The sequence below is a fragment of the Abrus precatorius genome, unplaced genomic scaffold (assembly GCF_003935025.1).
Source record: "Abrus precatorius isolate BTA unplaced genomic scaffold, Abrus_2018 Scaffold3, whole genome shotgun sequence".
NCBI lineage: Eukaryota > Viridiplantae > Streptophyta > Magnoliopsida > Fabales > Fabaceae > Abrus > Abrus precatorius.
This window is the reverse complement of record NW_020874373.1, coordinates 3,686,735-3,710,888: the sequence shown is the minus strand read 5'-3', so window position 1 is coordinate 3,710,888 and position 24,154 is coordinate 3,686,735. Positions and strand designations below refer to the sequence as shown.

The following is a 24,154-nucleotide window of genomic DNA, read 5'->3' as shown; positions in this document are numbered from 1 at the left end:
TATTTTCGATCGATTACAGGGCCAATGGGAAGGCTCCACCTGTTACTTGTATACATTTTTTGAATAATAATAGGGTCCTACTTACTGGGTCCTTTTATTCGGTTCTTGGGCACATGGTTATGGTATATGCAATATTTCTTTGCTTTAAACTCGAAACCTTAGCTGTAATCCTTTTCACTTCTTTGTCGTATCTGCCATTAAATCATTCATAATGAGATAGTTGATTCTGTCGATTTTGTATCGATTTTTTTTTTATAGAAGTCTTGCACTGTTCTTCAATTCTATTTACTGTTTTTTTTAATATTAAAATAAAATTTACATAATCTTAAAATAAATGAGTCCTGAATTTTACTTAACTAGTTTGTTTGGTTTATCTCAATAAAAGTTCAGATGAGCTAAATTTCGAAACTTACTGAAACGTAACAAAATGTGTAGCGTCTATTTGCATTGAAAGTGGAACAAAGCTTGGTCATTAACAAAAATTGAGTTCAAGACTTTGATTTTGTCTGAAAAATGTGTTATTTTCTTTAAATGTATAAATTAAATAAAACCTTTGAAAACATTTAAAGAAATGCTTACACAAGGCCCCTGCTTTAGGAATAAAACTCAATTTCACAAATCTACGAGGGCATAAATTTGGTCATTATTAAATTGTATCAACATTCATTATCCTATAAGTAATACTAACTTTTTATTATTTATTCAGAATTATAAAAATTACATAAGCTTTGTTTTTTTATATCTTTAAATTAATATTTTTGTTTCATACTTTGTTTATTTTTTAATAACTTTTAATTAATGATAAAAATATACTATTGCTAACATTATTCTTTATTCAATTTTCACTTCCATTTATTTTGTTGAACAAATACAGCGTATGTGAATCATAGCAAACTGACATGTTTTTAATTGAATACTAAACTTCGCATTTTTCTCCTTATTTTGAATATATAATATACGACTTAAAATATAAATAAGTATTTACAGAAAATGATAATTTTTTTTGTAAAATTAGTTTAAGCAAATTTATTTAATTTAAATGTATTTTATAAATTTTGTTTAAACAAATTATAATAATTTAAACAAATTTTGTACGTTTAAAAAAATAAAAGCTAAGTTAAGTGTAAGAAAAAGAGAGGAATGAAAATAAATGGAGATAAAAAAAACAATTATATAAGAGTGATGAAAAATATAACTGAAGTTTCAGTTCTCGTTTTAATAGACTGAATTAGATTCGATTGTTAATGAGTTTGTTTTAATGTTAATTGAATTTGAAATTTTCTTACTTCCCTAAAACTCCGTTCTAAATGCCTCGTAACTCAGGATTCATCTATAAACTCGGTTTCATGGAATATCCAAAACAGTCAATATTGACCTGTTTGTAGAGCTCTTATAACGAAATTATGGAGAATTGATAATTCGCTCCTCATAAAACATGCCTTGATAAGTGTGTAAACTCAAACAGGTTACAGGTACCATAATTATTATTGAAGAACACCATGGCTGGTGAGTGGTCAGCATAAAAATATCAAAATTATAAAGTATGAATCAATTTAATTCTTAAAATTAAAAAATATTATTTAATTTCTAACCTTATTAAAGATAGATTATGGCAGTCAAACCAAAGAGCTTAGTAAGAGGGTTTGATCAGCACAGCTTATGGCCCTGAAGAGCATGAGTTTCCTCTGATTGATAAACACTAACATGCAAGCATGAAATTACTCAAGTTATATTGAGAATCAACAATTGAAACAAAATAACTAAATGCATTTACTGGGTATGTAACACACAATTGGAACAGGCCGCCACTTATTCAGTATCAGGCTTTTCACTTGAAATGAAAAATGGATCAAGATCCATCTTTGAACCTTTTTTACAATGAAGGTGCCAAGAAACATGTCCATGATGAAACCGTTAATTTGCAGTTTTGCTTTGTGATATACCTTTAAAAAATGATAAAAATGTTATTAATGAATATGTTTTGGATGCAGTTAGAATATTTGAAAATATTTTTTTATAAATTATTTAAATTTTATAAAATGATAAAAGGTAAATATTTTATTATATTAAAATGGATTAAATTAAATAAATAATATTTAAAATAAATTTTATAAATTTTAATTTAAAATTATTAAATACTTAATCTAAAAGAAGACACATGATCCTATGAAAATCTCATTTAATATATAAAAATAAATAATTTAAGAAGATAAATAAATAAAGTAAAAAAAGTATGATGGAGATGTAAAAACAATATAGTGAAAAAAAGCATATTTAAAAAGTTATTGATGTTAAAATTTGATATTTAAAATGTTGCAATGACTTTTTTGTAGTTTTAAATTTTTAGTTGTGAGTTGCATTATTAATATTTGATTGACTGATTTATTTTTTCAATATTATCATCGGAATTTGAATTTTATTGATAGTGGTTTTTTATCAGACTAAATATACGATGGCAATTAGGATATATGAAATTACAACAGATGTGCGATTTATCATATTGTATCTTTAACGATGGATTGTATAACATTGTTATTTATTAATTTAAAGTTATTTGCACCTATACACGTTAACTTAAAATTGTTTTTTTTTTATATTACATAAAATTCACATATTTATTTATAACCATCAACAAAATATTAAAGTTTTTAAAAAATAATAAACTGATATAATCAATCTATGTTAAATCAACCGTAATTCAGTTTTGACACAAATATACGGAGGTGATTTGAAGTAAGAAAATCTGAGCCGAAGATCAGATCCAACGGCGTAGGTTGCATCATGGTACATTTGTTACTGTTGAGTCTATATATCTGTGGCCGTCGACGGCGAGAGTGAGAGTTCTTTTCGTTGCGCGCAGCTTTTCTACTATCACAAGCCATTCCATTCCCCAAACGCTTGAATTCGACTCCAACACAATCAAACCAATTCTCCAACATATAATTGAAATTGCATCGTCTCAATCAGAGAGAGAGAGAGAGAGACAATAAAAAAGTTAGAAATCAACGATGATGCTTAGAATTCGAAGCCGCGACGGCCTGGAGCGCGTGACGGTGGAGAATCCACGCGCCACAACAGTGTCGCAACTAAAGAGCATAATCCAAACGCAGTTGGGGATTCCGGTGCAGAACCAAACCCTCTCCACCAACCAAAACCTTCTTTTAGCGAAGTCTCTTGAAGATCTCCTCCGATTCACCGACATGTCCAACCCCGACGCGCCCCTCTCTTCGCTCAACCTCTCTCACGGTTCCATCGTTTTCCTCGCCTATGACGGCGAACGGAGGGTCCCTGGCCCTGCCTTCAACCCCGCCGGCTCCTTCGGCCGCAAGATGACCATGGACGATCTCATCGCCAAGCAGATGCGCGTCACGCGCCAGGAGAATCCGCATTGCGAACTCGTCTCCTTCGACCGCGACTGCGCCAACGCGTTCCAGCACTACGTGAACGAGACGCTCGCGTTTGCAGTGAAGCGCGGTGGGTTTATGTACGGCACCGTTTCGGAGGAGGGGAGGGTGGAGGTGGACTTCATTTACGAGCCTCCCCAGCAGGGTTCTGAGGAGAATCTATTGTTTTTGAGGGACCCAGAGGAGGAAAAGTTGGTGGAGGCTATTGCTTTGGGGTTGGGTATGAGGAAGGTTGGGTTCATTTTCACTCAGACTATAAGCCAAGATAAAAAGGATTATACTTTGTCTAATAGGGAGGTTCTTCAGGCTGCGGAGTACCATGCCGAGAGTGGGTTGAAGGAGTGGGTCACTGCTGTGGTTAAGCTTGAGGTGAATGAGGATATGGGTGCTGATGTTCACTTTGAAGCCTTTCAGATGAGTGACGTGTGTGTTCGGTTGTTTAGGGAAGGGTGGTTTGAGACTGATATAAAGGAGGATGATGATCCCAAGTTGTCTAAAATGAAGAAGGATGTGGTTGTTGGAGTTAAGGATACAAGAGAAGTTGATAATGATTTCTTCTTGGTGGTTGTCAAAATCTTCGATCATCAGGTATTTATGTCATTCCTTGCTTTTGTTCCATGTCAATGTAATTCTGACTGTGAATTGTGATTTTCTCCTGGCAATTACCATGTTTTCTCAATTACTTCTGTTCTGCCCTTGGGCTCTGACTTGGTTCTCATGCTGAGATTTAAAAAAAAAAAGATCATAACCCCGCTGCAACTGAACCCTTGTTTTAGGATGATCGTCAAAAGAGTTTGTTTTAGTTCTCCATGGTTACGGGGTTTGAACATTTATGATGTGTGTGGGGTACCATTCCATCTAAATCTCTCACCTTTTGATCCCTCTGAATTTGGTAGTGCCGAGAAAGCTTTGCTTTTCTTTTGAAACTTGTTTATTATTTTACTCTATAAATTTAGTTGCTTATAGAAGCTAAACTTTATGCTTATAACCTTTTTTCTTTACTCATTAATTATCAAAAAATGGGAAGGGCGATATTTTTCAGTTTCATCGCTTCTCATTCCCTCCCTTTTCATACTATTCTTTCTTTCTAAAACTTCTGAACATATCGTAATTGAGTTTGTGGCTGTGTGTTGTCTCTTACCAATTACCATGTGGCGTCTATACATATCATCTGTGTCTCTACCGTATTCAATAAGTTTTGATGCATATACAATTGTGTCACTGGTATATCCATGTCAAAGATTTGTCTGACACTGGTATGATGGCCTTCCAGTTGTGTTGGTGCTTCCTAGGTAAAATTATTTGAGACTGAGGGGTATGACTGCGAAGGGTAAAGCAATGTGTGAGTTATAGTAACACTGACCGGAGTAAAATTAGCTGTTAGGCAAATTATATATATGCAAGAAAAAATAGTGGCGAAGAACATTGAAGACTTTTTTGTATATGTAAATTGAATCACACACTTGTATAGGATTAAGTACACGAGTCATGACTAATTCATTCACTGACAAATGATGAGGTAAATAGCTTTACACATAGTCTCTTGACATGCTTAGTTTTGTCTTATAAGGTGCATATTGGCGTTCTTTTTGACTTTTAATTAGTCAACATAAACTTATGCATTATTTTGTCTACAACACTATTTTTCATACAACATTCAATTTATGATCATAAGATGCAAATAATTATGAAATTTAAACAAGCTTCTGTAGTTCCTTCTGGAGCATGGGGTAACCTTCAAAGGCATAAAGTGAGACGGTTGAAACGTTGATTCTTAGCAAATTCATGTTGAGATTAATGTTGAGTATATAAAAATGGCATACTAAGCTCTGTTGAGCATGGGTTTTTATGAAAGAATCAAATGGACTGCATGTATGTTATGAATTTCAGGTAGTACAAAGAGAGAATAACTGTCTCTGCATCTGCATAAGTCAATTCCATGTTTTTGAGGATCTGGCTCTTCAAATTGATATTTGGTTTCAGTGGATGGTAGTAAGATCATAGAACAGTGAGTCAAAGTGATTTGCTTCTCTTCCATTTATAGACTTAATAATTGAAGGGAGCATGGTTTCCATGGAGATTGATATTATCAACAACTGCACTGCTATGCTACACTGTGATACTGCTGCAAAAGTGGGCTATTAATTATTCTAAAATAACTCAATTGTTTGATCGGTAGGGACTAGTTTAATGCAAAATAATGTTTCTTTGTTCATGCCAAAGAATGTAATTGGATCATTCAAGTGAACCTTTTTTTTTTTTATAATTAAGTCTCTAGCCTTTTGGGGGGAATAAGGAAATGTTTTCTATTAAGTCTCTAGCACTTTTCATATCATTCTTCCTTTCCTGCAATCTAGTAAATTTCCTGAACAAGGTTTGTGTAGAGGGTAGATATTTTGGTTTAAGGAGTCTTCGGTTCTCTAAGATAAAGGATGTTTAAATTTTCAAATGATGGTTATAGTTAGATAGAAAGTGTATTTTGTCGTCACAAAACTTGAGAATTGCCATTTGTCATTACAGGAATATCATTATACTTAGAAGCTCGAATGTTATTTATTCTATTGTTCATGAAAGCTGCAGTTGATTTAGAAACTTTTCACGAAAGTTTGTAGTATGAAATGGGTGCAATAGTTTTATTTTACACTACTCGCTGCATATTTTCACACTTTATTTTGTGCGAAAGTTTTGTTCTATGATACTGCTTTTGTTCTGCCTTGTTATTTGTGTGTTTTTAAAACATTTATAGATTTTCCATTTTTAGTTGTATTGTTTTGTTTTAACAGAGTAATGAGATCATCTATATATTTAGGAATCTTTTTTATTTTCTGTTGAGATAGGTTGGTTGTAGTAATCGTTGTTTTTAAAACAGATTAGTTGTTGTATCAGTGAGGCACCTGTTCTCAGTTCAATAGTTCACCCCTAGTTGAACTATGATTGAACTGATAATAATATAAATTTGATTTTTGACGGAGTTCAATGGTGTCATATTATCTAGTAGCTGACCTTAGCTAATGAGATAAAGATTGTTTGTTGTTGTTTGTGTCAATTAACAACTAATGTAAAACAAAGAAGGCATAGTGGGGGATGGGGTCTTCCTGCCTTCACCCGCCAAAAGAAGTGAACAAAGGAGCATGGGTCATATGGTCAATTAAGGACTCTAGTGTTAATATATCAACAGTCAAATATGTTAATGATTTGTTTATCAATTTGATATTCTGATGCGGTGGTTCAACACTTTAGTCATTAATGACAAAGGGATATTTAAAGCTTCTTCTGCTTGGTCGAGTCATGCAAGCTTGACCGAAATTGCAGGGAACTTACAAGTGTATTGTCCCCAAAATGCAGGGTCCTCTTTCATCAACATTTCCCATTGAGAACCGAAATACTCAAGTGGCAATGAAGGCTCTGAAGAATCACCTTGAACGAGCAAAAAATCTTCCATTTGTGAAGCGAATTTCGGATTTTCATCTTCTTCTCGTATTAGCAAGGCTTTTAGACCTGAATGCTGATGTTCCTGCATTGACAGAATGTGTGCAGACACAAAATGCTGTACCAGAAGGTTACCAGATCCTCATTGAGTCTATGGCAAACGCTGCTTGATGCTATATGCAAGTGCTCTGGGCTCATTTAGAATGGTGACAAACGAATTATGCACTCTATATTCAGGTCCTTTGCAGCAATATGGTACATATTGCTCCGCAGCTGTCACTGAATGGTGGTATTTTGTACATTGCTTCTTATAGCATTGCTGCGGAAAAATCTCGCATCTGTCACTATACTGAAAATGAGCTGATGTTGTGGTTCACTTGTTTTAATATTTAAATTAATTGGAGATAGATCATACCAGTGTTCACTATTTTAAGTGCGATAATCCTACAAATTATGTTATGAAGATGTTTTAAATGTTTGTGTTCAATGCCCTAATGGAATGGCCTTCACAGGCACTGTAGGCGTGGAGCTGAGTGTCGAACTTGGCGATGAACAGCATTCTTGATCCTATGCTCCACGAATATTTGAGTTTTTGCATGCTACGCATGACTTAAATATTGTTATATACATATTTTTGCGGTTGTTTTTTAAAAATATTACTAAGTATAAAAGTTCAATAAAATATGTTTGGTGTGCAATATTAACAAAACAGTACTCGCACTAATAAACAATAAACAAATATACCATAAATTATTTCTTTTTTGAAAAAGATAAATTATTTTTTCAATATTTTTCCTAAAATTATATATATATATATATATATATATTGTGACATATTATCAAAGAAAATATGTTTTATTCAAGTATCTTAAAGAAGCTGATTAAAAAATTATTCAAAGTTATAGGAGGTTGTTTCTTAAATGTATTTTTTAGTTACATTTTCTTTACTTGAGGCATTAATTTAGGGCTAAAAAGTTGATATAATAAAATGTTTATGAAATATATTCTGATTGCAAAATATGCATTTACTATAACAGGTCATTTGTCTGTATAATTTTTTATTAATTCTTATTAAGATCAATTAGAAACTTTCTAGTTTTTTGAGAGTCGTTATTTCTAACTTTCTTAGATTTTTAATTGTGTTTAATATTTTAAGTTAAATTTAATGACAATTATGTCAAAATAATTGAGGCGATAAGATTGACGTTCAAAATCATTATATAAATATTTAAGTATGAGAACTATGATTTGATAAACAATTTAGCTTCTTTGGATAAAAAATACTTTCAAGGCATTTGAACTTAAGATAAGATAGGAAATTTATTAACTATCATAGAATAGGATAGAAAATAAATCACGTATTAAAATACACTTAAAAAGCTAAAAATGCCCTAACTATGGAACACTCGACTCGAGGACTACATGATGCCTTGGACAGTCTGAACTCAACAATCCACAGAAATTCTCTTCTCGTTTTACACTAATCATACCTTTACCTTAAATTTCTAGATTCTTTTTTTCATTACTAAATATAATAATTGGCATCTTACTTGAGAAAACCATAAGTATGTCGTTTAATAATTTTGACTAATTATTTTTATCATAACTTTTTATGTAATTGCATTACATGACCAAGAAGCAAAACAACCATAATTCTACACCCAACCCAATAACTCAACTGTTTTACTTTTATTTTCTTCTATCAAATTTGTATTTAAACAGTAATTAACGAAACAAATTATTTTAATTTCACACACTCAAACCAAAAAAGAAGGCAAAGTTGTATCAGGCTCAACAAAATTGAACATCTTCCCTCGAATGTCGTGTAACCAAAATATCAATCATGAAAATTTTAATGAATAATCCATCGTCGCTCACCGGCTCAAGTTGTGAAAAAGGAAAAACAGTTAAAATCCAAATAGTATGGTGTATTGGGTCATAATTGGTGAATAACCGTGGTTTGGCGGGAGATTTCTTATCTCATATTTGGAGTCCCAAAACCCCTTTTCCACCTTCTTCTTTATAGTTCCATCCCCGCGTCGTGAGTGTGAAATCGCAGTGTGGCAGAAGCATATTAGGTCATGGAAGAGGCAGCACCACCCTCCGAAGCATCCACTCGCCGTCCCGTCAGTTTCAATTTTCACACTCCCCACTTATACTTGCTCTTTTTCTCCAATCGTGTAATTTCATTTCGACCTAATTTTGTTTCGCTGCTCTCAAATTTAGCAGAAGAGGGGAAGACCTCCGGCTGCAAAGCAACATGCCAAGGAGCTCGACGGCGACGCCGAGAACCGCGCTAGGACTAGCGAGCAAGCCGAACGAGAAAGTTCACCCGACGATTTCGACGAACCGCGCGCGAAATCTAAGCGAAGTCGTGTTTCCGAAGGAACCTCAAGCGTCGCGCACAAACTCTCTGATCAAACCTTGATTGGTAAACTAAACACACTCTGTTACTTTCCTCACTGCTAAAAAATCTAGGGTTCAGAGTTTTAACTTTTATCGTTGTTATTTTTGCCAATTTCGTTAGTACCGTAATTCTTGAAGTTATGCGTAGTTGTTCTTTTGTTATAAATAATATTTTTAGTCTAGATTATTTTGATTTACTTTTTAGGTCTGGAGTTTGTTTGGGGCTGTAGAATTTTTTTATGCAGCAACTGGACCGGGGCTAATTTTCATGTATGATTTTCTGTAGAGGTGGTCAAAGGAAATGGCAAGCTTATTCCTCATGTGGTTAAATTTTGGGTTGAGCGCTATGAAAAGGATCCAAAACCTTCAATGGTTGAACTCTTGACAATGCTGTTTGAGGTAATATAGAATTCTTAAGTAGTTAAAAAATTTAAAAGAGCGTTAGAGGTAGTCATTTTAGTTTCATGTGAAAATCAAGGGCCAGGAGTAGATTTGGTTAAACCTTGAAAAAATTATTATTTCATCAATGCTCAGGCTTTTAGTGGAAAAAAATATCCTTATTTATTTATGAACTCTAATGGGTTGCGATAAAATGATAGTTTATATTGTGTAGGCTTGTGGAGCCAAGTATTATGACAAAAGTGATCTCTTGGATGAGGTTGACGTTGATGATGTTGTAGTTGCTCTTGTCAACTGCGCTAAAAGGGTATTAGACTTGTTCCCTTTTATTTTTGTTTTCTGTTTGTCTTTTTTTCAAAATTTACTATTTTCTTTGTAGTGATGATGCTAACAGTATACCATTAACAAGTCTTGGCTTCCTCTCTTTTGATGTAATGTCAAATTATGAGTTAGATATAGACATTGATCCTCTGTTTTTACGTTTGACATTTTAGGGGGAAGTTGAAGATTATCAAAATTCCAAAAAGAAAGAATTTAAAAACTTCAAAGAGAATCTAGAATCATTCTGGGATAACCTGGTTCGTGAATGTCAGCATGGTCCATTGTTCGATCAAGTTTTATTTGACAAATGCATGGACTATATCATTGCACTGTCATGGTTAGTATGGCTATGTAAAACTTCTTATTTTAGCAAAAATATATATACAATGACTTATGTGCTGCTTTACCTATGTAGTACGCCTCCAAGAGTTTACCGCCAAGTTGCCTCAATGATGGGTCTTAGGCTGGTCACATCATACATAACTATTGCTAATATGCTTGGTGCTCAAAGAGAGACTACTCGTAGACAGTTGGATGCTGAGAAAAAGAAAAGAACTGAGGGGCCTCGGGTGGAGTCACTTAATAAAAGGTTTTCTGATACTCATGAGAGAATAACATTATTGGAGGAGATGATGCGCAAGATATTTACTGGGTAAGTTCGCTAAACTAAGAAACAACTTTTCTATAAAGGAAAAGAAAGCAATGTTTTATCATGAGCATTTTCTTTGTTGTGGGCCTTGTGGCTGTATATCTTAATTGCCCATTTAATGCTGTTTTGAAGGTTATTTGTGCATCGCTACAGAGACATTGACCCAAATATTAGAATGTCATGCATCGAGTCATTGGGTGCATGGATCCTGTCATACCCATCACTTTTCCTGCAGGATTTGTACTTGAAATATCTTGGGTGGACACTGAATGACAAAGTAATGAACAGGTTTTAAATTTTTTATCATGCAACTTTTAATTGTTCATTTACTATTTCACTTACTTATTCTTATGCTGTCCTTATACCTTTTCCCTCACCCTCCAATTTGTAGAATGCTGGTGTAAGAAAGGCTTCTATTCAAGCACTGCAAAATCTTTATGAGGTGGATGATAATGTACCTACCCTTGGTTTATTTACTGAAAGATTTTCTGGCCGGATGATTGAGCTTGCTGATGACATTGATGTTTCTGTAGCTGTTCACGCCATAGGTCTTGTTAAACAACTACTGAGGTCGCATTTCAAACCCTTTTCAATGATATTACCTTTTTATTGGTGGGTTTTTATGCAACATTATAAATTGAGAATTGATTTCTTGGTTCACTGTAGACATCAACTTATTCCTGAAGATGACTTGGGTCCTTTGTATGATTTGTTAATTGATGACCCCCCAGAAATCAGGCATGCCATTGGAGCATTGGTGTATGATCACTTGATTGCTCAAAAATTTAACAGTTTCCAATCAGGTTCAAAAGGTCTGAAGTGTATCCATGAAGTTTTTCACTTTACATTTGATAAGATTATTTTTACTAAGACAAGCATGTGATGAAGACAAATCTTTTTCAGGTGAAGCTGGCAGTACTTCTGAGGTCCATCTAAAGAGAATGTTGCGAATTCTGGAGGAGTTCCCACAAGATCCAATTTTGAGTATTTATGTGATTGATGATGTGTGGGAGTACATGACAGCTATAAAGGTACGATATATAAAGTTTTGTGAATAATAGGGAAGATATGGAACAGAGTGATGCCTTCTGCTTTTGACCAACATCAATTGTTTGACTTTTTGCTTGTGTATCTCTGTGGACTGGATATTCCAGTCCTAAGGTGTGTTTGGTAGGAGGGAAGTACTGGGATAAAAATAGCCTAGATATAGAGATTAGAGACATAATACCCGCCCAGATACAGAACAAAGTCCATGTTAGGAAAAATAAAGGTAAAAAAAGCGGGTTAATGACTTAGATGAGCTAGAGAGATGACGTGGAAAGGCATATGCATGTAAGATTTCTTTTAACTGCCTAGATGAATAGCAGCAAGGGAGAGAGAAGTGAGGAAGGGTGTGAATCCAGAGAAGGGGGGTGAAAGGGAAGTGTGGAAAGAAATTGTGGGAAGGTATTGGGCACCATAGGTCAGGTAGGTTGTCAGAAGATCTGAGGGTGCTACTGTCTTTTAGTCTGTTTTTCAGTGTAATAAAGAGGAGTTTACCTTATTTTAAGGAGCTATACTCCATTCTTTTTTATTAATAAATTTCAATCCCTATAACTAGGCCTAGTTAAACAAAAAGAAGGGTTGGCTAGGTTTGTTAGTTCGGTGTAAACCTTTTGTAGAATTAATATCTCATAATATTATTATTGTATTTTAGAATAAGGGTTAGTTTTATATTTTGTTTCACATCAAATCAACATAATATCAATTTCAAATAATTCAGCCTTTGGCTCTGTTCTCTACCTAAAATACCACAATTTAAACACACCAAACAATTGAGTGGTCTTTACCTGGAACTTTTGTTAGCTCAGGCTGCTCAGCAGCATACCTAATGATTTCGTGTATATATATATCTTTCATACATGTACAGCAATGGCTTTCTGTTCTAATAAAATATGTTTGGGCTAGCAAAGTAGAATGTTATTATTTTCTGAATATCCTGGCGAAGTTGATTGAGTAGAAGTTTTTAATATCTTAATCTCAGCCTTCTGGGGTTTCTGCATGATGTATTATTGTGAAAATTTTGAATTTGTATGTTTAGGCATTGCTGCCCTCAGGATTTTGTGCCAAAGAGCAACACCTAAAATTGTTCTAGTCATATTTATATCAATGTGTTGTACTGAGTAATATTTAGTGGTTTCTTGATGGTACTCAATATTTTGTTTGTAGGATTGGAAGTGCATTATATCCATGCTCCTTGAAGAAAATCCATCAGTTGAACTCTCTGACAGTGATGCAACAAACTTGGTGCGACTCCTGTGTGCATCTGTGAAAAAGGCTGTTGGAGAGAGGATTGTTCCTGCTACCGATAACAGAAAGCAATACTACAACAAAGCCCAGAAAGTTTGTGTCACTTTGATTTTCAATTTTTTGAATCCAATACCTGATTATGTAGTTTGTGTTTTTTTATTTTTTTTAATGCTGGCCTGTGACGTGTGTTGCACATGATGCTTAATGTTTATTTTGACAAGTAAAAGTTTCACCAATCCAGGCTTTCATATATAGTATAAATAATTTTGTTCTCACTGTCATTTATAAATGTTTGAGAAATTCCTTATAAGAACTTTGTAATTTTTTAATATTGTATTTTCAAATAAGAACTTTGTGTTTACTGGGTCGGTGGGTCCTTGACTAGTAACAATTCTATGAGTACTGTGTATCATCGTTTTTGTGCCTATGCTGGTAATTGTTTAATGTTCATTATGATAGAAGGTTTGGTTCTTGTTCTTTATGACAGACTCTAATCTCTTTTCCTCCAAAAAATAACAGGAAGTATTTGAAAATAACAAACAAGACATAACTGTTGCAATGATGAAGAGTTACCCATTACTATTGCGAAAGTTCATTTCAGATAAAGCAAAAGTGTCATCACTGGTTGAGATTGTTTTGTATATGAACCTTGAATTTTATTCCTTGAAGCGGCAGGAACAGGTTGGTAAATTCTTCTACCTGGTGGTCAGATTATTTATGTTTTTGAAAAATTAATTAGTGCTTTTTTTTTTTTTCAGAATTTCAAAAATGTACTCCAGCTCATGAAAGAAGCATTTTTTAAGCATGGCGACAAGGACCCTCTGAGGGCTTGTATGAAGGCAATTAATTTTTGTTGTTTAGAAAGTCAAGGGGAATTACAAGATTTTGCTCGTAATAAATTAAAGGAACTTGAGGATGAAATCATTGCTAAGCTGAAATCTGCAATTAAAGAAATAGTGGTATGTTTTATCACTTCTATGCAACTCAAATGTCATTTTCAGTTACTTTTGGATCTCGTAGGCAAAACTTAAGATAGTGAGATGACACTGCAGGATGGTGGTGATGAATATTCTCTTCTTGTAAACTTGAAGAGGTTGTACGAACTCCAATTGTCAAGATCGGTGCCTATCAATAACCTGTATGAAGATATTGTCATGGTGCTACGTGATTTTAGGAATATGGAGGATGAGGTGTGTACATGGTTGCTCACAACAGGTGTTATGTTTTCCACGACATTCTTACTTGTTTGTGATTATTAATTTCCTGCTTATTCTCCTTCAGGTTGTTGGTTTCCTGCTTCTTAACATGTATTTGCATCTGGCTTGGGGTCTACAGTCTATAGTAAATGAAGAAACTGTTTCTGGAGCATCCTTAACTTCTCTTCTGTCTAAGCGGGATACCTTGTTACAAGAACTTGAATACTTTCTCAATTTGGCTGCTGAGAACAAGGAAGGGGCTAAACCTGGGAGTGAACTTGCTTGCAGAGTAAGAGAGCCCTGATTTGTCTACTTTTTTCTTTCTGTTATAAATATTATGTCTTGAATCTCCAGATTTGGTCTGATGTGAATGTTTTATTGCCAAAGGTATGCACTATACTTGCAGAAACATGGTTCTTATTTAGGATGACAATTTTCAACAAGACAAAGCTGCAAATATTAGGATATCAGCCAGACACAAAGGTGCTCCAGAAGTTCTGGGAACTTTGTCAGCAACAGCTTAATATTTCAGGTGACCACAGACAGAATAACGGAATGAAACAGATTAATATTTAAGATGATGGACTCATGTTCCATAATTAAATTGAAACAAATTACAAAATGTGAAGATTTTTGTTGTCTACTGTCTTTAGGTTGAACATGATATTTGAAGTTTATATTGAATATTAAATTTGGTGTTATTAAGGTTAAATCTTCTCATTTGTGTATTTCCTTTATCCTTCATATATATATATATATATATATATATATTGTGTAATCATCTTGTTTATAATGATAGAAGTCTGTTTCACTTGCCTATTGGTTTTCAGATGAGGCAGAAGATGAAGATGTTAATAAAGAGTTTGCTGAGGAGACAAATAGAGATGCTGTTATGATTGCTGCTGCAAAGCTGATCGCGAGTGATGTTGTTCCAAAGGTAAATTGTTGCCATTTTTTCTCGCCAAGAGTATTTTTCTTGGTGGTGAGATTTACTTTGATGCCAAAATTTGGCTATTTCTAATGCAGGAATATCTTGCGTCTGAGATTATTTCTCATTTTGTGATGCATGGGGCAAGTGTTGCTGAGATTGTAAAGCATCTGATCACAGTTTTGAAGAAAAAAGATGATGATTTAGCTGCCATTTTTCTGGAAGCACTTAAAAAGGTAAGCCCTTTGGAGTAGTTTTTGTAATTGCTGTTCCTCAATACTGGCTTATATATGAATTTGATGATTTAGCAGTCAATCTTTAGTTGCATGTCCTATTTAATTGAAATATAAATACAAAAGTAACTTGCTGTATTTGTGTTTAAAGTTGGATACGTGACTTATTATTGGCCTCTAATTGCTAAGGGGTGTCACTATCTCAATAAAGAGGAAGGGTACCAGAGAAAGAAAAATAATATTTTAGTTCAGAGTGCTTCCAAACCTTTTAGTTTACTCTTTTAACTCAGGCTCAATGTTGATGTAGTTCAATGTAGTATCCACTTCTTGCCTAGAGGAATCAGTGCAACTAAGCTTCTTTTTCTGAAATGCTTTATGAATAAAGAATTTTAATTTGTACTGGTAGGAAATGTGGGTTTGTTTCCACTGTCCCTCTGCCTCGGGAGGATCACCATATTTATGTTTCACCCTCTTGTCTCCTTCTACAGTTTTATTTTCTAATTCTTAACCAATTTATTTTGGTAGGCATACCATCGGCATGTTGTCAATGTCTCTCGAAGTGAGAATAATTCTTCAGAAAACAACTCTTTCTTAGGATGTAAAGATCTGGCTGCCCGGCTTTCTGGAACGTTTATTGGTGCTGCCCGGAACAAACACAGGTCAGACATTTTAAAACTTGTCAGGGATGGTATTGAATATGCTTTTGTAGATGCTCCAAAACAATTGTCATTTCTGGAAGCAGCAGTGCTCCATTTTGTGTCAAAACTCCCTGCAGCAGATGTGTTGGAAATGTAAGAGTTTGTCTCCATTTTGTTGGTGCTATTTAATACCATTTGCAGCTATATGCATTTTAATACATCTTCTTTGTGAGTAGTATGAAGGATGTGCAACAGCGAACAGAAAATGTCAATACAGAGGAAAATCCCAGTGGCTGGCGTCCATATTACACATTTATTGACAGCTTACGGGAAAAATATGCAAAGAATGAGGGCTTTCAAGGTAATTTTTGTAATTGCTTTTCCATTCTAATTTCTTATTCTTGTACCGTACAGCCAAACACTCTTCGTTATAAAGCAACAACTGGTTAGATCTCACTGAACCATTATATAAAATAGTCATCAATTTTTTTTAGGAAATTTAGAAAAATTTAGCCAATGTGTAACTAGTGAGTCTTGTCACCTGATTAACTACTTGTCACTTGCAAGTTCATTCATGGTTCAATGTGCTGCTGGGCTTGGTTTACTGACTCAGTCATTCACCTACTGTTGTTTCTTTCTCTTGATTGTTATTTTTGTGTTATGCTTTTTCTTTTTACTGGTGCACACTTGTAGTCTCTACTTCAAATTTTCTGCTGGCAAATTTTCATTGTATCTCTGCTACCTTTGCATTTGCTATTTATTTGGTTAAAGTCAAATTATACTCTGGGTATGGAGTTTTTGGATAGTGTTAAGACACAATTAGTGTATTATAAGGTATACTAGAATCCCCAGATTTGGTGGATGGTATGATGTTGAAATTAAATTGGAGGTTTTAATGCTCTGTCAGATTTATTCATAAATAGCTGCTCAACAGTGTATGTCTGTATGAAAAGTGCATACTCAGTTTTTGTAGCATATCAAATAGCTGTTAGTGTAAATAGTCAGGGTTCTAATAAGTAAATTTGGTTGGCTATAGAGGGACGATAGATCGAAGTTAAGGTACTGTTACTGATGGCTTCTTCGTTGTTGTGGCATACTGGGAGTGAAATTGAATATCATGTGCATCTGGTGGGTATATTAGTTTATTATTGAGTTCAAACATGATTTGTCCCATTATTTTAAACTGGGTTGTTCTTGTAGGTGTGTTTGCTTTTGCTAAATTTGCCACTTACTGCAAAGCTGTTTGGAGTCATAAATCCCTACATTTTACCTGTTCCTTTTGGCTGTAGCTTCTCTGGTTTTATACTCATCTCTCTTAGTTTCCATGAATTTGAGATAGTCATAATACTTTTGACTGCCTGCTTTGAGTACTATGGTGCATGTGAACTAAGTTTTCGTCTAGTGCCCACATCTTGCTATGATTATATTTTTCTCAATATTAGTAATATGTCAATGACATCCTATATCTTTGCTTTTCTCTGTGTGCTATATGGTATGACTTAAACATGTCAAGAAAGGATATATTTAGTTTGTTTGGGAAAGCCTTTTTTTAACGAACTAAATCACACAACCCATTTCTGAAGTGAGATAATAAAAATTTCAATTAATCATTTTCAGATGAGAAAGAAGGGGTTTCTGTTAGGCGCAGGGGTCGTCCTCGTAAGAGGCAAAACATACCAGGAAAGAAGCTTTTTGATGAGCATAGTTCAAGTGAAGATGAGGATTCCATTAGTGCATCTGAACAAGATGCACAAGATGAAGGAGGAAGACAAGAGGAGGAAGATGAAGAAGCTCCATTGATACATTCAATCAGATCGTCATCCAAGTTAAGGTCACTTGGAGTTTCTAGGGAGGAAAGCAAAGTTCAGACAAAGACGGGGAATTCTGTGAGAGCTACAGATAATTTATCTGCTTCTAGAACATCAGGTATCTTGCTTTAGCAAATCAAGATTTGGATATCCATCTTACTGCCAGACGCTAATTGAATTGGAGATATTCATTCGAACGAAAGTTTATTTCAAGTTTGCATGTCTGACTTTCGAAATGAATTTTGCTTTCCCAGCCAAGATAATTTTAGATATTATTGAAGTGCTTGTTTGATATTTTTGCTGATTTAAAGTTAGGAACAGTCACTTTGTGATGTACTTGCTTGTATTATATGATGAACGTTTGGTTCCAAAAATTATATAAATTATATAGTCGGATGTGCCGGCGTTTCCCTCCGGGAAAAACCCAGTGTATTTTCTCCTAACTTTCGTCACTTTTCTTTCATTGTGCAGGGGCGTCCAGCTAGTCTTCCACAGCTGTAATATACGATTATATGGTAGCAATTGCCTTGGCACATACTAATTACCACTCATTAAGATTAGTTTGTATAATTCAACTTGCTGATTGTATAGCTTGTTCTGATCTAGGATGTTGGCCTTGCTGTTGAAAATAAATTAGTACAGTGCTATGCCACTTGATGGCCACTCTAAACTAAAATTGATATGGTTATTGCATTATCTTCTCACTCACAATTTTCATATTGGTCAACATTGTCTGCTTTTTTACTGAGGATTATACACTAGCAATATCGGGTTGTCCGCCGTAATAGCCCATCGTGAGCGAAAAATGGAACGAAACTTTATATTGTTTTGAAAATTAATCAATCTCTTACCAATTTTTTAAAAAACTTTGGAAAATATTATTTCTTCGAATCTAGTTACAAAACAAGTTAGTCATTTAGTATCACCAAAAAGCACGCGGTTGAACCATAATACATAAATTATAGAGCTCATGACAAAGCTCGTTCATGAGGTTTTTCTCCTTGGCATCTCCTTGGATATTCGCTCAAATATTAGAGATTTTTAACTTTGGGAAATTATTTTTAATCATAAAAATGTTTATTCTTGTTTTTAAAAACTTTCAAAAGAAATAGTGAAAATAACTTATTAATTTAATTATTAAATTATAATTAATTATGTTGATTGTGTTAAATTTTGAAAAGAAAATAAAAGATATGGTTCTAATTAAACTTGTTCTTTTATAATTTTTAAAAGTAAATATTAAGTTAATTTTGATATATATATCGATGAAGTATTGATAATTAAAAATCAATGTGCACTTTTGTAGTGTTTATGATAAAATTAATTATGTTAACGGTGAATTTTGCAAAGGAATATCTAATAAAGTTATTAAATAGCACAAAAGTGATGTTTACTAATGATAGGGTAAATTGATTCGAAATCGTTTTATTTTTATTATAACAATATCTGCTAAACATTAAATTAATGAATAAAAAAAGTATTTATCAATACTTTTATTAAGAAAAAATATATAATCAAATCATAAATGAGTTGAAAGCATCAAGTCCACGCTTCATATGTTTTAACTAAATCAAGTTTAAGTTGTAAAATGAATTCATTTAAATAAATAAGTTAAATTTAGGTAGTTTCTTTACAAGCCAAGGCTTGAATTTTAAGGGATAATTTAGTTCAGTTCACTTATATCCCAAGTTGATATTATGTTATTGTTTTAAAATAATAAAAAAAATCTCTTGAAAGAACAATTTAAAATGAACAAAACCAATCTATTGCATAGCTAACTAAGTAACTATAGTTAAAATGCTTTGTGTAACAGTAAATATAATATTTTAAAGGAAAAATAATTTTGTAACTAGATTGGGTATTTTAACTAAAGTCTCAAAGTACGAATGAAAAAGATTGATATAATATATGACAACTTTTTTGGGGTCAAATATCACAATTTGAAAATCAACAAAATGATTTAAAGAAAGAGGGAGAGGAGTAAGAGAAGAAAAATAATGGTGCTGGTAATTAATGGTCCAATATAAATGCGGTTTACTAGTCCAGCCCATTAACCCAAAACCCGACAGAAAGGAACCCAACTATAAAAAACAATTGCAAAGAGAGAAACCCTAAGCTTTGCACAGAGAGAGAGAGAGAGAGAGAGAGAGAGAGAGTGAAACCCTAATTGAGCAAAGATGCCGGCCGGTCATGGTTTGAGGGCTCGTACCAGAGATTCCTTCTCTCGTCCATTCAGGAAGAAGGGTACCATTGCCCTCACCACTTACCTCAGGACCTTCCACATCGGCGACTACGTCGACATCAAGGTCAATGGCGCCGTTCACAAAGGTATGCCTCACAAGTTCTACCATGGCCGCACCGGTCGCGTATGGAACGTCACCAAGCGCGCCATTGGCGTCGAGGTCAACAAGCAGGTATCTTCCACCTCTCCGATCTGTTCTATGTATTCGACGCCTTTTTTGTTTGTCTATTTCTTCTTATTGTTCCTCGGTTCAGTTTTTAGCTTATTGAAATAGTGTATGTGATGTGTAGGTGGGTAACAGAATAATTAGAAAGAGGATTCATGTTCGTGTGGAGCATGTGCAGCCATCAAGGTGCACTGAAGAGTTCCGTTTGAGGAAGGTGAAGAACGACCAACTCAAGGCTGAGGCTAAGGCTAAGGGAGAAGTCATTAGCACCAAAAGACAGCCTGAAGGTCCTAAACCAGGTTTCATGGTTGAGGGTGCCACTTTGGAGACCGTTACTCCCATTCCTTATGATGTCGTCAATGACCTTAAAGGGGGTTACTAGTCTGTTCTTTATGTTTGTTGGATTGCCTATTTTTTTCTCTTTTTTGGGTTTTAGTTATTTTTCATTGGAAGAGCCTTATAATTTACGAACATTCAGACTCAAGTTTTGTCTTGTTTGATTCTAAATACATGGATATGTTCTATTTTGCTCCTCTTTAATATTATGCTTTAATATTTCTTTATCGTATGCTCTTTCATGTGAGTAACAATCGCATCAGCTCATAACTTCTCATATCACATTAACGAGGTAATGTGAGTTCTGCCTAGTTTGAAATGTTTGCTTTGGTTCTTTGCATTCTGTTTCATATCAGCACCAAGTACATTACTTGTCATGCGTTAAGTTGGTAGCATGGGAGTGTGGATGATGTGAATATGGCTAGGTAGCTTTTTGTGTTGGTGTTTTCTATATACCCTTGATTTGCTTATTTGATTGACTTTTTAAAAAAAAATTTAATAACTAGTGTAAATCAATTTTGAGAATTAGTTTTTGAGAAGGAAAAAAAACTGGTTGGTAATTTTGGTTTCGGTAACTGTGATAGAGAAGATAAAAAAACAAAACTTGTTAAACTAACACGTAAACGGTACAGCCACAAACAAAGGGAGAGACAATCCTTAATTCGATCCAAATAAAGAGATCTGTGACAACTATAAGAGGAGTTTGAATTGTATATTTTACTGAGATTACACATGAATATATACAACCTTCGAGGGTAATGAAATAGCTAGAAGAGTAACAATCTAGTAATAGAAAGATAATAGTAATGTCTCTGTTAGTTGAAACTGAAGTTTAATTTGATATTACGCCTACACCACCACCACCACCACCACCACCACCAAATTAAAGTAAAGTAGTTGTGCATGACGGAGAACGATGAGGAGCTACACTGAGGGGAAAACAAAATAAATCGAAAACCCAGAAGAAGAGTACATAATGTATAGATGATGAGAAAGCTAAAACAGAATAACAGCAAACTATTTTGAAACAGGATTAAAAATTTTGAGTATTTACTCATTGTAGGCCTCGTCTATAATTTTATTGTCAGTTTCTCATTTTATACTATCTTTACTTTAGGCCGCGTCTATCATTTTATACTATCTTTTTTATACAGAGCGACGATAAAAAAAAATGAAGTAGAAAATGATTAAAATAAGTTATTTTTGACATTAATGAGTGAAGTGAAATTTTTATAAAGTCAATGTTTTGCTTTTTCAGTTTTCAAACTAGAAAAATCGCTCAATGTTAACACAACTTTAAAAAACTTATTAAACAAGATTTGTAATTTTTCAATTCTAAAAAACTAAAAACTGTTTAAAAAATAGTAAACAAACACGCACTAATTGATTAATTTTGGGATGAAGCTCTCTACTCTTTCTTTACTTTGTTTTATTTTTAAAAAATCTTTGTTGGCATAATGTTAAAGAGTTTCAATACCAAATAAATCGATAATTCACCAGTGTAGTTGATTCATTTCGATATTTTGATAATAATAGCTATTCTTCGAAAATATGCCCCTGTTCTCTGTTGCACAACGACCCTCGGGTTATTATGCGGTCATGATTGGATTGGTGGTAAAGAGTAGAATGGGATTGAACGGAGTGATATTTTATTTTTTTGGAATGGAATAGTGACAAAGTTTCATCTTAATCTGTCATATTTCTCATTTCTTGTTCTTCCCAATTTAGCATAAATGTAATGAAACTAATATTATATTATTTTGTAAAATATCTACCTAATGAAGTGATCTCTCTAATTCATTTTATTTTATCCTTTTTATTTCGTTCTGTTCATAGCTACCCAAACATCAGTTTGTTAAGTTAGAAGAACAAGTTGGGATTGAAGTAATGGAAGACCTTGAAACATCTGTTCTGTTCTCTGGCAATTGTTTAGGATGACCTTCAATATCAATAGGTAAGTGTCTATGTGCTCAATAATATAGAAATTAAAATCGGCGTTCCACTCCAATCCTCCATTCATATACCATTTGTAAATTAAGTGTTAACTTTGTTTGTCCGTTTAGTTGGCCATTTGTAACTTTGCTGACAACGTGTTAACATAATAAATAAATGGGATAACAAAAACTGTCTTATTTAATTTATATATATAATATTAAATATGTTGTCAATATTTTGACGTTAAAGCATTTGAGTTGTGTTGATCGTGTTAATCTCCTAACCATGATTATATTATGATATTTGAATACGTATTTAGTCAAAACACGAAGATTAATTTAATTGAAGAAAGCATAAATTTTAAAATTAGCAACTAATTGATCATTGTTATATTTTTAAGAATTAATTAGACTAGACTATTCAATCCAACAATAATTCATGTTGTCAAAAAGTCTTGCTGATATGAAACTTTATGCGCACTAAGAAAACCAAAGCCACTGGGGCGGAGAAAACTTGTAAACCTACCGCATTGCACGGTTAATACTTGAATCAATTTACTTTGGAATTTGACAGAAAGATGTTGAGTAAATACAAAGGAAAGAATAAGCACATGAGGAAGAAACTTTGTGACAAGTACTACATATAGAAAGCAGAGTTGGGTTATTAGATACTTTGAGTTGTTAATACTCTTCAAGTAAAATTGTTTTACAGATAGAGACGTGGCAAAACATGGGGTATCCCTTAGCATGCTCCATTCTACCTTCTTCATCACTCCTTTCCAATCCAAAACAACAGCTGTCGGTTTTTAAAGAACCCGGTTTTGCTTTTTGGTTTTTGACTGAACTAAAACTTGACCATTCTATGTATATACTCACCCCACCTTAAATATCAATCTACTTCTCTTCCCCATTTCTCACTCCTTGTAACAAAGATTTGGCTTATACGAGTGTGCATGTTGGAAGATGAAAACACCTTTTACACTCTCCCATCTCCTCCTAGTGCTTATTTTCTCTGGTATTCATCCTCTTTTATTCATTCTTCAACTTAATTTTCTCACTGTATCATCTTAATGTGTGTCTGGAAATATGTTAAAAAACATATAAACATGGATTTAGTGTATGAATTATACCTTCTAGTAGTGTTGAGGAGCTACCTGAATTTATAGTAATTCAATCGTGAATTTAAGCACTCACTTAGATATTATGTGCTCTTATGTCTTTATGCTTCCTTCTTTTAGTCTCTTTCACTGAGATATAGAAAGCATAGTTGCTTATGATTTAATGATAAAAACATCATGTTGTTTTTATGACTAGAATTCAAAAGGGTATCAATTTATGTCTGAATTCACAAGTTCTGCATTGTTTCTTTGTGTTTTATTTTTATTATTATTATTTTCTTATTCTAACAGTGAAAGTTCATCGATCATTGATCATTTTTCAATTTTCTGAGAGCAGGTGGATTAGCCTCTGATTTTGTAGTGAGAGGCCGTGCTGATGGGGCGAAGATCCCAGAACATTGGTGCCATAAGCTGATCCATTTAAGCAATTGTGAATCGCAAAAGTGCTTTCAAGAGTGCTCTAAAGAACCATATGGCATTGGAGAATGCAAGGCCTCCACTTGCTTCTGCACATATTATTGTAAAGATCCCCCTCAATGATGTTTTTGTTTGATAAAATTTTATTACAGATCTTTTTTTTTTATGGTATTTATCAATCAAAATTAAATTTTTACTTTCATAATCTAAGATGACATTAAATATAGATACTTTAATTTTA

At 33.7% G+C, this 24,154-nt stretch overlaps 3 protein-coding genes across 5 annotated transcripts; all 3 read left to right on the top strand.

Moving 5' to 3' along the window:
- Positions 1 to 2,837: 2,837 nt before the first annotated feature.
- Positions 2,838 to 7,459, top strand: LOC113861887 (NPL4-like protein 1). The gene is made up of 2 exons (XM_027494977.1): positions 2,838 to 3,992; positions 6,750 to 7,459. Exons 1-2 carry the CDS (start codon positions 3,009 to 3,011, stop codon positions 7,002 to 7,004), a joined length of 1,239 nt encoding a protein of 412 aa, XP_027350778.1. The 5' UTR covers positions 2,838 to 3,008; the 3' UTR covers positions 7,005 to 7,459.
- Positions 7,460 to 8,672: 1,213 nt separating this feature from the next.
- On the top strand, positions 8,673 to 18,424 carry LOC113863173 (sister-chromatid cohesion protein 3). Of its 3 annotated transcripts, XM_027496639.1 has the most exons (22): positions 8,673 to 8,959; positions 9,063 to 9,264; positions 9,526 to 9,638; positions 9,853 to 9,945; positions 10,133 to 10,296; positions 10,375 to 10,611; positions 10,741 to 10,885; positions 11,000 to 11,178; positions 11,275 to 11,420; positions 11,512 to 11,639; positions 12,817 to 12,990; positions 13,417 to 13,578; positions 13,656 to 13,856; positions 13,950 to 14,087; positions 14,179 to 14,382; positions 14,481 to 14,625; positions 14,924 to 15,030; positions 15,120 to 15,257; positions 15,780 to 16,045; positions 16,129 to 16,253; positions 17,510 to 17,818; positions 18,172 to 18,424. In XM_027496639.1, the coding sequence occupies exons 1-22, from the start codon at positions 8,915 to 8,917 to the stop codon at positions 18,183 to 18,185; spliced, it is 3,435 nt and encodes a 1,144-aa protein (XP_027352440.1). In that variant the 5' UTR covers positions 8,673 to 8,914; the 3' UTR covers positions 18,186 to 18,424. The 3 variants fall into 3 exon arrangements, 2 of the variants coding, with proteins under 2 accessions (XP_027352440.1, XP_027352441.1); XR_003504521.1 differs by having other exon boundaries at positions 8,789 to 8,959; positions 9,060 to 9,264; positions 15,780 to 16,253; positions 18,172 to 18,400; XM_027496640.1 differs by lacking the exons at positions 15,780 to 16,045; positions 16,129 to 16,253; positions 17,510 to 17,818; positions 18,172 to 18,424 and adding an exon at positions 15,562 to 15,661 and having other exon boundaries at positions 8,757 to 8,959.
- Positions 18,425 to 19,813: 1,389 nt separating this feature from the next.
- Positions 19,814 to 20,673, top strand: LOC113863041 (60S ribosomal protein L21-1). Its single transcript, XM_027496421.1, has 2 exons — positions 19,814 to 20,114; positions 20,233 to 20,673. The coding sequence occupies exons 1-2, from the start codon at positions 19,878 to 19,880 to the stop codon at positions 20,488 to 20,490; spliced, it is 495 nt and encodes a 164-aa protein (XP_027352222.1). The 5' UTR covers positions 19,814 to 19,877; the 3' UTR covers positions 20,491 to 20,673.
- The last annotated feature ends 3,481 nt before the right edge of the window (positions 20,674 to 24,154 follow it).